The sequence below is a fragment of the Triturus cristatus genome, chromosome 3_1 (assembly GCF_964204655.1).
Source record: "Triturus cristatus chromosome 3_1, aTriCri1.1, whole genome shotgun sequence".
NCBI lineage: Eukaryota > Metazoa > Chordata > Amphibia > Caudata > Salamandridae > Triturus > Triturus cristatus.
This window is the reverse complement of record NC_140583.1, coordinates 1,043,093,878-1,043,110,385: the sequence shown is the minus strand read 5'-3', so window position 1 is coordinate 1,043,110,385 and position 16,508 is coordinate 1,043,093,878. Positions and strand designations below refer to the sequence as shown.

The window sequence follows — 16,508 nt, the reverse complement described above, 5'->3', positions numbered from 1 at the left end:
GATTTCGGGGAACATCATTCGTCAGCATCCTCATTCATGCTTTTGTTGTGTAAATAATTAACCTTCTCCACTCCCGACTTTGAGTCCACTTTCGTGACTCAGGAATTTTGTAACTTTAGTTTTAGTTAATTAAATACTAGCTCCCCATTGCTAAGAAGAAGTTACTCTTGCAATTTTTTGTTCTTCTATCACTATCAGTTAATCTTTGTTGTGCCACATAGTAGTCGGGTCTCAGTTCTTTGTAAAGCTTTGACATCATTTATAACCCACAAACTCAGTGTTTTTATTTCCATTTCGTTACCTTTGATGGATAATCCTTCCGTTTAATCCTTCAGTTGGAGCTCACCTGGGTGGGAGTGCAGATCTCGCTTGTGAAGTGTGATGCCTTCCCTGTTATTGCTTCATCTATATTCAGGTAAGAGAACTATGGAGTGAAGTGAACTAGTTACATTGGTAAGTAAGCAAGGAACTGCTACTGCATAAGAAAACGTTTATCTAGGGTGTTGTAGGCATTATAGGTCATGGCAGCAACCCCCTAATGGTCAAGATAGTTACAGAGGTATAACTAACTATAACTAACCGGTATACACTTTTATAATCATATTAGAAAAAAAGAGGCTGTATAAAAAGGCAAAGTAAAAGTAAAACACAAATAAACTACTTCAGGCATAAATTGTGAAGAAATAAAATGTTCCCCTTTATTTTATTTTAAATAAAACCCCACCCTCGCCATCCACAACAGGCCCACCCCTCTCCCCCCAAAAATTGCCCCATCCCCACCAATGTCCAAAGAAAACTGTCACAGTTCAAACTCCCAGTCCCAACTCCCATCCCATTTCCCACCTTCCCCACCCACAACAAAAGTCCCTCCCACCAAAACCAAAAATTAAAAAAGGTCTAAAAGAGGGCATTGTCGATGCGGCTCTGGAGGCGATTTAGGCTCTGCTCCATCTGAGTTTGAATTGGAGGAGGTGGCTCTGGAGTAGCCGGTCTGATCGGAAGGGGGAGCAGCAGTGGCTGTTCAGGCCCTGGGCCCTGGCAGCTGGTGACGGCGATGTATTCGCTGGGAAGCTGGCAGCTGTGGCTGGCTGTGTGAGCCAGTGTCCAGGGCAGATATTTTAGCCTTCTCCTCCTGAGCCACCAACTGGCGATATTCTGCCTGTATAGTGTCCAGCCTCTGCTCCCGCAGCCGTACCACTGTCTCCTGCCTTGTAGGTTCAGCTAGTGGACCAGCAGGAGTGGCTATATCAATAAAAAAAACAAAAACAAAAAAGACAAATCGTAAACAATATTCTGTGCGTTTTTTTTAATTTATAAACAATTTTATTGATTTTTAGATATGGTAACAAAAACCAGCAGTACAGCACATTACAATAGGAGCGACAATTCCCATTCAGTTGGATGATTAACCTTGTTCCGCATGACCCCGTGAAGTCTTTCATGATACAGACATTTGGCAGGTGACCCAGATTTAAGCCACAATACCCAGCCATTTGCCCCACACCCTGCAGTATTTCTTCGGGCATCCCTGCGCTTCATACATAGGTTTTTCCTGTGTAGAATACCAATCTACCCCCTCCCGCCATTTCGTGAGGTGTGGCGGCTATGTCTCTCTTTGCTACAACCATAGTTGTGTTAAAAAACAGCTTCTCGTTTCTGGACTCATCCAGCCTGTCTTTGATCTCCAGGAGCGTGTGCCGTGGGTCATGGGGAACCTCCCAACCCAAGACTTCTGTGAGTTCCTCTTCAATTCCCCCCCAGAATCGTGCTATTTGGGGACATGCCCAGACCATATGGAAGAAATCCGCCTGGTCGTGGCCGCAGCGTGTACAGGAGGCAGTTGTGTATAGGCCAGCCCTGTGAAGGCGTGCAGGGGTTAAGTACGTGCCATGCAAGTAGTACAGTTATATCAGGCAGAGTCTCACCAATGCCGGCGAACACTTGTTTTAAATTAAATTAAGTTATACCAGGAAGAGAGAAAGATTACCAACAAAGCAGAAGAAAAGTATAGACTAGTACAGACAGGAGAAAGTCATCCACAAAAAAACATGAAATATGGAAATATGGATAAAAGGATAATGCAGGGATAACAAGAATTAGGCAAAAATTGGATAGGCCAGTTGGAAAAAGAACGAGACAGTATAACAATTTTTTAGTTTAAGTAGCATAGTGAGCAGAGGAAAAAGAGCTAGTCCATGGTGCTTTGCATGCATGGGTTCGTATTCGTCCTTGTTGCTAGATGCAAGGAAGACGGCAGGTAAGGGTGTTTTAGAGAAACCTTTTTTCTCACTAGCAACACCAGACTCCAGGCAGCAGCTCCTGTCCTGGAACCCAGCACCAGCATTCCAATACCCCAAGATTCTACCCTAAGCCCACAACAATCATAAAACCCAACATTGGGGAACTTATAATGATAAATAATGATAAATATTAGGAGTTACTTAGCAGAGCCCTCGGCCGCAGAGCTGGTGGTCGGCGTCTCCTGACTATTTCGGCCCGGATCCGCCTCCATGCTGCCCCTCTTCTTGCCCATGGGTGCTGATGTGAATAAAGAAGATTAAAAATAGGTTAGTGGTAGAGTTAATCTCCACAAATGACAGGCAAATGCAGACACATGGCACTTAAAAAACACAGATCGCCTATAGTACTAGAATCGAGTCTCTCGACTGTTGTTGAGTTGGCCATACTAATCCTAAAATCCCTATTCCTAAATTCCTTAATAAAACATACATTGAAACTAATGCATTTCATTGAATGATCTTTGATTCCAATCAAATTTTTCGACCCCCTTGATGGATCAACTCAGTCTCCCTTTTTTGCAGTGCATCGATGCTACATAAAGATAGTCACAGAGAACGCTAACTCACTGATATCACTGATTCACTACGGTGACAGCAGGACAGAAGAGTTTTCAATGGCTTCTTAATTAAACAGTCAAAGTGAGCACCGATGAGTACGATTAGGTAGTGCCGAGCACCTGCCTAGCTGAAACGGGATCACAAAATAATAATATTCTAACGTAAACTAAATATAACTTACCTCTGATTGTGAGCAGCATGTTATTCAGAAAAAAATGTTATAATTGTAGAAAAAAACCAACAAAAAATTATTAATACTCACTGAGCCCCGGAATCTCAATGCCTAGCAGGTCAAGCAGGTCGTGTTTGTGTCTAATCTATACGCCCAGTGGTGCGTCAGATGGTGGATGGTATGCTGGACTTGACTGGTGCGCCGCACACACCTGCGCACCCTGCCCCAATGCAGCCGACGCTCCTGCAAAGGGGGCCCACTGCCAGGCCTGCCACCTGCTGCAAGCATGGAGGGGATGTGGCGCTGCATGAATAAAACAATGCTGCCTCCTCCCCCTCACAAAAGTTTGCCCAGGGCTGCACCCCTTGGTGGTGCCTTCACCCGCAAGGTAGAAGGCTGCTACTGCTGGTTGTTAGGGGGTTCTGGGACCGCCGCTCCCCTCGTCGCCCTATTTGCTATGGAGCTGGGTGGGGTAAACAAAAGAAACAGGAAAAGGAAGGAAGGAAGAAATAAGGAAGTAAAGGGAAAAAGAAACAAAAATACAAAAAGTCATGAAAAAAAAAGAAAGAAAAAAAACACAGACACAGAAACACACGCTAATACAATAAATAAACAGAGTAAGAAAACAAGATGGCTGCGCCTATGCGAACCGTGTGGTGCTATCGCACGTGATTTTGAACAAGATGATATACTCCACTTTGCATTTGGCATCAAATACAATGCGAACGGGTGCGCTGGGAAACTCCACCCGCCTGTGGAACTACGTGTAGCGCGGGCAGGGTTATTTAGTCACTTTGTGGAGTTGCGCATAGTGCAACACCACAAACTCCCCCCAGGCCTATTCATTATACTCTAGGGATTACATTTAATTTCAGAATGTCACCAAATGTATTTCCACCTACCTGATGTTTATATTTGTACTTTAGTGTGTATTATTTAGTAGTGTGTATGTATTAAACATACTTTTCCTATTTTAAAAAAATCCCTGACTGGATAATCATTTATTGAGCGTTGTTATTACATGCCAGCAAATTGAGATGGCCCAGACCACCTCGCCTGAGAAGCCCTTGCACTCCTCTGCTTCGCTACCCTGAGAGAGTCAAGGGCTACAAGGGGTACTTGGTTCCCAATTAGGAGTCAAATGTAGACCTATTATTGGTGTAAGACTCGCATCCTGCAAACTAAATAACCAAGTTTGTTATATAATGCCATATCTGAAGTTCTGTTGTTCTTATCTGGATAATGCCCGAAGTCCCATTTTATGTATTTAATGATCCTCTCAGTGTATTCTTTGTGACACTTCAACTGTTATTAGGTGCAGCATCTGGAGTACGATGTCCAGTTCTGCAGACCCCATCTTTGGTTATATGTGCAGATCTGGAGGCCACTTGTGATGTTTTTTGACCAGTTCCTTTGGTCATATTTGGAAAAGAGGCCATTTCTGGGCTACCTCTTATGTTCTGGAAGCCAGCAATGCCATATCATGCATAGTTCTAAGGATAGGTTAGGATTTTCTCACTCAATTTATCACTGTGTCCTCATCATTAATCAATTATTGCTGGTGCTTTGAAGCGGATTGTTATGGGTAACTATGTTTTGTACTTTTTCGGTTTCTTTCAATGAGACCCTGCGGTCTTTTATATTTTCCCTTCCCCAGCCTCTGATGCATTCTAAAAAGAGGTTAGGCCTCACATTCCCGTGTCATATGCAGAGGAGAAGGGAAGCGGTATGTTAGTGGCCACCCCCAGTGGGGTTCCCGTGTCGGATAAGGAACAAATGATTGTGGGGGAAGAAATCCCCTTCTTGGGCCTTTCCTGCTCCTTGATCTGAATTTTGCACTTGTGTTGGTGTCAGACTCAGGTGAACCGGTACTCTGTGAAGAAACAGGAAATTGGCCATTGCCATTGTACGATAAGTCATCTTTTGAGTAAGGATAAGTAGACTCATTAGAAAACCTGCTAATATCTTTCTGAAATGTTGAAATTTTTGATTGTGTTTGTGTTGGAAACGGCCCTTTTTGCAGGGTTATCCCCAAACTTTTTGCTTCTTCCTCCTTTATTTTTTCTGACCCGTGGTTGTTGGCAATAGGACTCTGGGCACTTTACCACTGCTGATCAGTGCTAAAGTGCATATGCTCTCTGTATAAATTGTTATATTGATTGGTTATCCATGATTGGTATATTTGTTTCACCTGTTAGCCCCTAGTAAAGTGCACTGCGTGTGCCAGGGCTGGTGATTCAAATGCTACTAGTGGGCTGCAGCACTGATTGTGCCACCCACAGGAGTAGCGCTAAAATAATGTCTTAGGCCTGCTTGCAGCGCCTATGTGCAGTCCAGGACTGCCATGTCAACCTGGCCAGTGCACCCACTGACCAGGCCTTATCCTTCCCTTTCTGTACATGCCAGGCATCCCTATGGTGTCCCTAGGTACCCCCCTGGGCTGGGTGCAGTGTATCTGAAAGGTAGGGCATGTACTGAGGTGTGTAACATGCCCTGGTAGTGAATTACAGCCATTTTCGTTGTTCACTGCTGAGAGGCTATCTTGCCCATAGGATAGAATGGGGAAGGCTGTTTACATGCCTATCTTCCCATAAGGGCAAGATAGAAAATCCAAGTTTGGTATCTTTGTGTTCAGAATTTAATTATACATCTTTTTAGCAAGATGGTTTTTAAATTCACTGTGTGAGAATAGCACTTTTTAGAAAGTAGCTATTCTCCTGTTTAACCTTCCTGTGTGCCTGTGTGCTGGTTGGCTGACTGGTGTCATGTGATGGGCTAGGTGGCTCCAGGAGCCAGGATGAGTCAGCAGCAGGGTGAATATGGAGATCTGCTTTAGATGGGTGGGAGGAGTAGTCCCTGGGTTTGAATAGGGCTGCCCCTGCCAACACAATGCTGGCTCAACCCCCTGCTGGCCAGGCTGAGGACTCTGCCTCTGCTGGCACAAAGAAGGCTCCACCTCCTGCTGAGCGTCTAACGACCCTGCCCCTCACTCTGAAAGGAACCAGGTGCTCCAGAGCAGAGCACACCCAGGAACCGGTTTGAGCAGGGGAATCCCCCCACTGGAACAAAGAGAGACAAAGGCTTGGAGGGGTATAAGAAGAGGACCCCAGACACCTAAAACTTTAGATCACTTTGGAACTAAGAAGAAACCTCTGCCAAGGAGAAAGCTGGAAAGGACTGAAGAGGAGAAGACTGCCTGCTTGCTGTTTTGCTTTGCTGCCAAGGAGAGGGGAAGGACTTTGCTGTGTCCCCTTCTTTTGATTCTGATCTCCAAGGGCCTGAGAAGAGCTGGCTCCCTGTTAAGAAGTCCCAGGAACAAAAGGACTTCACCACCAGCTCCCCTGGAACTCTGCTGAGAGAGTTCTGACCTGCCTTGGAGTGCTTGCCCAGTCTTGGGGCCTCAGGAGGTCGTTTTGCTGTGTTTTGGGAGCTGGGAAGCAGAAGCGTGAAAAAGAGCAACTGGTACCCAACGCATCATCCGATTGCGTGTCGCAAGAACGAGAATGCGTGGAAAATTTCATCGCGGCACCATCGCAACACGCAGGGTCCCCGCATCGCCGAGTGCGTCGAGCATCGTCCCGAAGCGTGAAGATTCCTGACATTGCGAGGGTCGTCGCAGGACCAGTTTGCGAGCCGCACCACTGCCGGTGCGTGAAAGTCTCCAGTCATCGGGTGCGTCGACGCAGAGTCCCGTTCCGTGGTGCATCGAGAGTTGCGGCGCCGGAAGACAACGCTGCGCCGCGCATCGTGCCACATCGAAGCGTGTCGCATCGAACCTGTGCGTGAAGCTTCCCCCTAAGAAACCTACGCAACGAAGGCCAAAGTCATCGCATCCTCCCCTTACAGATCGGAGCCGGCGCATCCACCTCTGCTGCTTGAAGCAGGGCTGCTGCAAAGCCTCCCCAGGATCTCAGGAGTATCGCATCGCCTTTGCAAGCTTCCTTGTTATAGCTTTTGGGAACCTTATCGCAACTACAGGTACTGTTGGGCACGAAAGTGTCGCATTTTGTGCATTGAGAGTCGCATTGTGCAAGACACTGACTTTTACATCCTGGAGTACTTTCTGCAAGCTCTTGAACTATCTTTGAAGTAATCTTTCTGAATTATATGTTGGTTTGTCTGTAGTATTTGGTCTTGTGAAGTTTTTAGTAAAGATACCTTATTTTTCTAAAACTGGTGTGGAGTAAATCTGTGGTGTTTTCACTGTGTTACTGTGAGTGTTGGTACAAATACTTTACACATTGCCTTTGATAGCCTAGACTGCTCAGGCCAAGCTACCTAGAGGGTGAGCAGGGGTTATCTTAACAGTGTATCCCCCTTTCCCTGACTAGAAGCAAGGGTCCCTACTTGGACAGTGGTACCTACTCTGCCAACTAGAGACCCCCAGATCTAACATTGGTGGTCAGCGGTGAGGATTGAACTTGTATTTGTACTTGACCCACAGTAATTGGTGTACATCACTAGGAGTGCAGACCAATAGACAACCACATACTGTATTTTTCTATTTTTGAGTAACTCTTCAAGAGCATCATGTCTCAGGTGACAACAAGTGAGAGGGCAGAATTGAAGTTTTCTATTGAGGATCTGTATTCGTACAGGATTGAGGAGCTCAGGCAATTCTGCAAAGACCTTGGTTGCCCGGTGAAAAGCGGATCTGGAAAAGATGTGCTACAAAGATTCGTGAAGGCCTGTTGGGAGGCCCAGGAGGAAGATGATGCAGATGAAGAGAATGGTTTTATTCCCCAAGATCTGCCCGTGGTCGGACCAGTCTCAAGGGCTGGCAGCTCCCATTCCAGTAGGGGGCTCACTCCAGAGGAGTTGGAGGAGAATCAAAGGGTGAGAAACCATGAATTAGAAATAATGAAAATGAAAGTGAAGCAATTGGAAGTAGAAAAGGCATTGGAGGAGAAGAAATTGCTTCTGGCTCATGAATTGAGGATAAGGGAGCTTGATTTGGAGCTCGAGAGGCTTGAGGCCATGAGTGTCTCTGCTGAAGAAGAAAAATGGGTATCTCAAGAAGTGAGCTTTGCTGAGTTGGAGGTGGAGTCCAGCTCAGATGGTGGCAGCAAGATTGTAATATCCAGTGCTGAGGGAGAGGTACAAACGACCAGAGATGTGGCGCCTAACTTGAGGGAGGGGGTTGACATACACCAGGGGGTTCAGGTTTATGATGTAGTTCCAGTGGGGTGCAGTGTCCCTGAAGTAGATTGGGGAACTGGCACAGGGGACCATATTCCTAGTGGTGGGAGGGACACTCTACTGACCCTAGATGAGAGGTACAGGGAGAGGGCTTCCCCCATGGTAGAAACCTTGGTGTGTGAGTGTGGAGACAGCCCAGAAGAGTGTCAGTTGTGTGACAGAGACAGTCAGGTACTGTCTTGCCAATCTCAGGAGAGTGGTGTGAGGTACTTGTGTGAGGCACTGGAGGGTGAGGCAAACGGTAGCTTGGTTAACAACTGTTGGGGGCTGTGTGATTCATTTGTTGGAGAGCATATTTTAAGTCCCTGTTTTCCAGAGCTATGCCAACACCCGGTGGAGTGTGAGTTCTCTGGTCCCAGAGAGCTTGCGTTGGAGGCAGACCTTTGGTTGGATGCCAAAAGGTCTGGAGAGGCATTGGGGAGTGATCCCAAAAGGAGTGGCCCAGATATCTTCCAGACCTGTGAGGTGGAAGAGGTTCAGTGTAGCCCGGTTAGGTCCCAGTGTAGATGGAGGGGTGTAGGGGCTCACGTCCTGTCTCAGTGGAGAAGGAGTGAGTGTGGGACTGTGGGTCCCAAGGTGCCCGAAACCCAGTCTCAGGGCCTGGAGGGTTCCTTAAGGGAACACCAGGTTGGGGGCCTAGACCGTGCTAGTAGGCCATTTGAGGAGGATCTCCTAGTGTCAGGAGAACCTGGAGCCTCTGTAAACAGAGCTCCAGTGGTTCTGGTGTCTGGCGGTACCGCTCCAGTTGGGAGGGTGCAGAAGTCCAGACTGAGGGGTGAGAGGGGGATGTGTTCCCCAGTGGGAGAACCAGTGGGTCAGGGACCAGCCAGAAGGGCTGAGTCCCCTAGGAGTGACCATGGTGACACCACTTCTATCCTGGGGGATCCTCGCGCACTGTCAGGTGGACAGGGGCCGGGAGATCTGCGCCAGGCAGACTGTCACGAGACACATGAGTCATGTGTCACCCTCGGGGAGATACTGTGTGAGTCCCCAGAAGTCCTGGCATGTCAGGCAGGTGTGCAACCGCAGGGTTTAGTCCCTGGGTTGGGAGGCCAGGTTCAGGATCTGCCTGACCTGGGGGGAAGGACATCTGTAAGCTGTGTCCTGACCGGTTTGGCTTCCAGGGGTACCCCTCCAGTGGGGAGGGTGCAGCTCTCTGGAAGGGGGTGCAGAGGGAGAGAGTCCTCGCCTCTGACCCCGGTGCAACCCGAGGGTTTAGACCCTAGGTTGGGAGACCAGTTGCTGGAGAGAGGTCCTGAACTGGAGGGAGGGACATCTGTAAGCAGTGTCTCTACCAGTTTGTCTTTGAGGTGTACCGCTCTGAGTAGGAGGGTGCAGAACTCTGGGAGGGGGTGCAGAGGGAGGGAGTGCTCGCCTCTGACCCCGGTTTACCTGAAGGGTGTAGACCCTAGGTTGGAGGGCCAGGTCCGGGGTGTCCCCCCTGACCTGGGATCCCAGTTGCAGGATAGAACCCCTGAACTGGTGGGCGAATGGTGCAGGACACCTGCCACAGGTGCCCTGACTATTCTAGAAGGGGGTACCGCTCCAGGTGGGAGGGTACAGAGCCCCAAGGAAGAGGAGGACCGGGTGTGGAACAGTCCACCCCAGCCTCCTGTCCAGCCACCGGATACAGGCCCGGGGCTGGTCGGTCAGTGCCAGGTTGTCAGACCTGACCTGACAGGGAAGGGAGTGGACAAAGGGTGCCAAGCACCTGGGGCTACTGCCCCCCACCCTCTGACGCCACAAGGGTTTGACGGCCCTGAGAGGAATAAGTCCTGGGTCTCATCCCTGACCACTGTCAGTGGTCACTGTGGCTTGCTGTCTGTCTGTTGGGACACATCTGTGAGCAAGTTAAGGCTAGGTGCTGCACAGGTGGTGTCCACAGGTGAGGAGAAGGGTTCCACATGGGTTGGCTTGGTGGACCCTGAGAGTATGGATGGAGAGATCCAACCGGGTTCAGGAAGGCGTAGAACAGGAATAGTGCTCTGCTGTTTGGGCCAGTTTCCGTGTTCTATCGCCCTAAGCAGGGAATCCCATCGAGGTATCGCTTGGTCTACCCTGGCTTTAGGCTGGAAGGGGGTTGTGTTGGAAACGGCCCTTTTTGCAGGGTTATCCCCAAACTTTTTGCTTCTTCCTCCTTTATTTTTTCTGACCCGTGGTTGTTGGCAATTGGACTATATTGATTGGTTATCCATGATTGGTATATTTGTTTCACCTGTTAGCCCCTAGTAAAGTGCACTGCGTGTGCCAGGGCTGGTGATTCAAATGCTACTAGTGGGCTGCAGCACTGATTGTGCCACCCACAGGAGTAGCGCTAAAATAATGTCTTAGGCCTGCTTGCAGCGCCTATGTGCAGTCCAGGACTGCCATGTCGACCTGGCCAGTGCACCCACTGACCAGGCCTTATCCTTCCCTTTCTGTACATGTCAGGCATCCCTATGGTGGCCCTAGGTACCCCCCTGGGCTGGGTGCAGTGTTTCTGAAAGGTAGGGCATGTACTGAGGTGTGTAACATGCCCTGGTAGTGAATTACAGCCATTTTCGTTTTTCACTGCTGAGAGGCTATCTTGCCCATAGGATAGAATGGGGAAGGCTGTTTACATGCCTATCTTCCCATAAGGGCAAGATAGAAAATCCAAGTTTGGTATCTTTGTGTTCAGAATTTAATTATACATCTTTTTAGCAAGATGGTTTTTAAATTCACTGTGTGAGAATAGCACTTTTTAGAAAGTAGCTATTCTCCTGTTTAACCTTCCTGTGTGCCTGTGTGCTGGTTGGCTGACTGGTGTCATGTGATGGGCTAGGTGGCTCCAGGAGCCAGGATGAGTCAGCAGCAGGGTGAATAGGGAGATCTGCTTTAGATGGGTGGGAGGAGTAGTCCCTGGGTTTGAATAGGGCTGCCCCTGCCAACACAATGCTGGCTCAACCCCCTGCTGGCCAGGCTGAGCACTCTGCCTCTGCTGGCACAAAGAAGGCTCCACCTCCTGCTGAGCGTCTAACGACCCTGCCCCTCACTCTGAAAGGAACCAGGTGCTCCAGAGCAGAGCACACCCAGGAACCGGTTTGAGCAGGGGAATCCCCCCACTGGAACAAAGAGAGACAAAGGCTTGGAGGGGTATAAGAAGAGGACCCCAGACACCTAAAACTTTAGATCACTTTGGAACTAAGAAGAAACCTCTGCCAAGGAGAAAGCTGAAAAGGACTGAAGACGAGAAGACTGCCTGCTTGCTGTTTTGCTTTGCTGCCAAGGAGAGGGGAAGGACTTTGCTGTGTCCCCGTCTTTTGATTCTGATCTCCAAGGGCCTGAGAAGAGCTGGCTCCCAGTTAAGAAGTCCCAGGAACAAAAGGACTTCACCACCAGCTCCCCTGGAACTCTGCTAAGAGAGTTCTGACCTGCCTTGGAGTGCTTGCCCAGTCTTGGGGCCTCTGGAGGTCGTTTTGCTGTGTTTTGGGAGCTGGGAAGCAGAAGCGTGAAAAAGAGCAACTGGTACCCAACGCATCATCCGATTGCGTGTCGCAAGAACGAGAGTGCGTGGAAAATTTCATCGCGGCACCATCGCAACACGCAGGGTCCCCGCATCGCCGAGTGCGTCGAGCATCGTCCCGAAGCGTGAAGATTCCTGACATTGCGAGGGTCGTCGCAGGACCAGTTTGCGAGCCGCACCACTGCCGGTGCGTGAAAGTCTCCAGTCATCGGGTGCGTCGACGCAGAGTCCCGTTCCGTGGTGCATCGAGAGTTGCGGCGCCGGAAGACAACGCTGCGCCGCGCATCGTGCCACATCGAAGCGTGTCACATCGAACCTGTGCGTGAAGCTTCCCCCTAAGAAACCTACTCAACGAAGGCCAAAGTCATTGCATCCTCCCCTTACAGATCGGAGCCGGCGCATCCACCTCTGCTGCGTGAAGCAGGGCTGCTGCAAAGCCTCCCCAGGATCTCAGGAGTATCGCATCGCCTTTGTAAGCTTCCTTGTTATAGTTTTTGGGAACCTTATCGCAACTACAGGTACTGTTGGGCACGAAAGTGTCTCATTTTGTGCATTGAGAGTCGCATTGTGCATGACACTGACTTTTACATCCTGGAGTACCTTCTGCAAGCTCTTGAACTATCTTTGAAGTAATCTTTTTGAATTATATGTTGGTTTGTCTGTAGTATTTGGTCTTGTGAAGTTTTTAGTAAAGATACCTTATTTTTCTAAAACTGGTGTGAAGTAAATCTGTGGTGTTTTCACTGTGTTACTGTGAGTGTTGGTACAAATACTTTACACATTGCCTTTGATAGCCTAGACTGCTCAGGCCAAGCTACCTAGAGGGTGAGCAGGGGTTATCTTAACAGTGTATCCACCTTTCCCTGACTAGAAGCAAGGGTCCCTACTTGGACAGTGGTACCTACCCTGCCAACTAGAGACCCCCAGATCTAACAGTTTGGAATTCTTATTTGCCTCTTCCAATTTCTTTTTGGAAAGTTGTGGTACTGATTTGAGACTTTAGCACATTATAACTGTTCTTTTTTATAACAAGATTGACCAAAAGCTTCTTTTCTGTTTTGATAATTGTTGGATCTGTCCCTTTTTGCCAGGTTATCCCCAAACTGTTTCCCTTCCTCTTGTATTTTTTTATGACCTGTTTTTGTTGGCTTTAGGACTCTGGGCATTTTACCTCTGCTATTCAGTGCTAAAGTGCATGTGCTCTCTCCTTTAAACTTGGTATGACTGGCTTACACCTGTTTGCCATATTTAATTTGCCGCTAAGTCCCTTGTACAGTGGTATCCCATATACCCAGGGCCTGTAAATTAAATGCTTCTAGTGGGCCTGCAGCGCTGCTTGCGCCACCCACAGAAGTAGCCTTTCAAACCTGTCTCAGGCCTCTGCCACTGCAGGCCCTGCATGCGCAGTTTACTGGCACATTGAGTTGGCGTTTAAATTACTTGCCAAACCTAAAACTCCACTTTTACTACATATAGGTCACCACTAAGGTAGGCCCTAGGTAGCCATGTGGGCAGGGTTCTGTGTAGATAAAAGGTAGGACATGTGCCTTTATTGTGTGGCATGTCCTGATGGTGACAAATATCCTATTTGGTTTCCCACTGCTGTGAGTGCTGCTCCTCTCATAGGCTAGCATTGGAAATTCCCTTACATGTTTTTAAATGGTAATTTCTGATCTGAAATGAATAGCGTTGCCATGTTTGGCATGTTTGGAACAGTGGTGATAAATCCTGCTCATTGGTGTAGCTGGATTTTTTATCACTATAGTAGAAATTCCACTTATAGAAAGTGTTTGAGGAAAATACGGGTACCCCCCCATCGATCCTATTTTTCTTAAGCGGAAAAGCTTAATTCATTCACACCTCTCATTGTCATTTTTGACCAATATGCATTTCCAAATGTTGTCCTCGATCACTCAGGTACCTCATGTCTGTTGTTGAAATCAATTTGTGCACGCAGTATATTACATACAGTGAAGAGAAGACCTGTCATTAAAAAAAATATATTTATCATTTGATATCATTGTTTTCACTTCAAACAAGAGCCGTAAGACTTTTAATAGTGTGCTAAAAAGACAAATGATGTGCAATTTATATGAATCCTGATATGCACAACATTGTAAATTAAAGATATATTCACAAAGATACAAAATTATTACAAAAGCACATTACATGTATGCATGTTTACCAAATCTGATTACATCAAGTGCGTGTTTGTAAAAAAAGTGTCCTACAATGTAGTCCAATGAAGGTTGCATGTTCTAAATCAGTGTGGACATGTTATGACCCTAAATTGGGCAGTCCAAATGATACTGCTAGGCCCTTGTTGTGGTCGGAGATCTTTCAGAAGGTCGTAGAGGTATTAACACACTCTTCGCCTATTGTATAAAGTACTCCTTTCTTTATTGTGATATGGAAGACTTCTGGTCACTTAGTCTTATATGTCGACACATTTCAACCTTGTTGTGGAGCCTGAGTGGCTTATATACAAGCCCCTTGAGCCACTGGTGCATCACTTTTTGTGACGCACTGGCGGCACAGTTTACTGCCTCAATATATATTGAAGTAGTCGCCGACGCCCCTTATTTTACGCTACTAGGTGACTTCAATTTTCACCTTGAGACTCTGAATAACCATGACACTACGCAGCTTCTTGCAGACCTCTCAGCTGTAGGCCTAATGCAACTTATTAACTCCCCTACTCACCAGGCAGGTCATACATTAGACGGTATATTTACTAACAGTCCTCTTGTAAAAGTCACCCAAATAATTCCACTAATCTGGACCGACCACTCCGCTATTATTTTTACAGTGCAAATAAACCCCACTAAACCGAGCGTTACTGCACCAGCTCGTTTAACATACAGAGACTGGAAAAACATTAATATTACCCAATTAGCAGAGATGATGCAGGATAATCATATCCCCAATGAGTATGACCCTACTAAAGCATCCTCTAACTATCTGATAAATCTAGATATGGCCTGTAACAAGCTAGCCCCACTTAAATCATTACACCGGAACAGAAAAATACCTTCAGCCCCATGGTTCACTGAGGCTCTACGCATGCAGAAACAATACTGCAGGAACCTCGAAAGACATTGGCGTCACAACTACAGCCCTGCAGACAAATCAAACTATAAAAATGCCCTCTCCATCTACAAAAGAGCGATAACCACTGAGAAAAGCCATTACTTTATCACTCAAATCAATCAGGCAAAGAACTCAGCAGGAGAACTATTCAGGGTAGTTACCACTCTATCCAACCCCCCTACGCCGCCCTTAGAAGGCTCTCAATCACTGGCAGATGCCTTGGCCAGCTTCTTCGAGGAAAAAGTCAGGTCCATCTTTCAGACTTTCTCTCACTCTGCCCTCCTACCATCCTCGAGTCCGCTCCTTACGGGCACTCAGCCAACCTTATTATCTTTCAACTCCGTGGACCAGGAACACATTCAACGTCTGGTAGCTAGCACTAAATCCGGTTCCCCTCTCGACCCATGTCCCCCGTCCATTCTCAACCGCAGCCCGGAAGCAATTTCCCCTCTGTTGTCTACCATATGCAATGCTATGTTCGCAACAGGTATATATCCCTCAGTCTGGAAAGAGGCGATCATAAAGCCATTGCTGAAAAAACCAACGTTAGACCCTCTCATTCCAGCAAGCTATAGACCCATCGCATGTCTCCCATTTCCAGCAAAGATTTTCGAAAAATCCATGAACATCCAGCTATCAAAATTCATCAACGACAACAATTTGCTCGATGACACACAGTTCGGTTTTAGGCAGGGACACGGGACAGAAACAGCACTATTGAAAGCCGCAGACGAAATCAGAACAACTATGGACAAGGGAGGGACGGCCGTCTTGATACTCCTAGATCTCTCCGCTGCATTTGACACGGTCGATCATGTCACCCTGATCGACCGTGTCGCAGCCCTGGGAATAGGAGGAACAGCTAAAGATCTGATTGCCTCATTCCTCGCCAATCGTCCACAGACTGTCAAAATGGGTAATTTCACCTCCCAGACCTTCTCGCTCCCCTGCGGCGTTCCACAGGGCTCCTCGCTAAGTCCGACGCTTTTTAATATCTATGTTTCGGACTTAGCGAGGGTGATAAAATCTTATGGTATTCCCCTTACCACGTACGCCGATGATACGCAACTAGTACTATCGGTGTACAATAATGGAGCAAGCGTGGCAGCCAACTTTCAGGAGGGAATGAAGGCGATAAGCTCATGGATGTCATCAAACTGCCTCAAACTTAATTCCGATAAAACGGAGGTGATGACATTTGGGAGCTTGAGACCAATATGGTCCCCACAATGGTGGCCACCGGAGTTGGGATCCCCCCCCCAACCGGTGGCTAAGGTCCGCAACCTGGGAGTCACCTTTGATAATAAACTGACTTTCCACCATCACGCCAATACCATCGTATCATCTGCCTTCTACACCCTCAAAAAAATCAAGAAACTCCTTCCTTACCTACCACAGTCAGCCGGCAAAACACTCATCAGCACTTTAGTGTTTTCAAGAACGGATTATTGCAACTCTCTGCTTCTAAATGCTCAGGAAGGAGTTCTCAACAAACTCCAAACCGTGCAAAATGCTGCGGCCAGAACCTTGCTTTCTATTTCCAAATTCACATCTGTCTCCCATCACATCAAAGAGCTCCATTGGCTCCCAATCAGGAGCCGAATAAAATTTAAGGCTCTTTGTATTGCCTATAAGACCCTTAATAACTCAGGGCCTAAGTTCCTAAAAGAAGCTCTTCGCCCATTGGAGCAACGTAGGACCCTTC

The 16,508-nt window shown here is 47.6% G+C and overlaps 1 protein-coding gene across 1 annotated transcript in view; it reads left to right on the top strand.

Annotated features, from left to right (window-relative positions):
- The first annotated feature begins 334 nt into the window (after window positions 1-334).
- HSPB2 (heat shock protein family B (small) member 2) overlaps window positions 335-16,508 on the top strand; it is a 246,183-nt gene continuing 230,009 nt past the window's right edge. Inside the window, exon 1 of the mRNA XM_085646440.1 lies at window positions 335-415. Within this exon, the coding sequence (XP_085502566.1) occupies window positions 382-415 (34 nt within the window). The 5' untranslated portion in view covers window positions 335-381. The remainder of the gene's footprint in view (window positions 416-16,508) is intronic.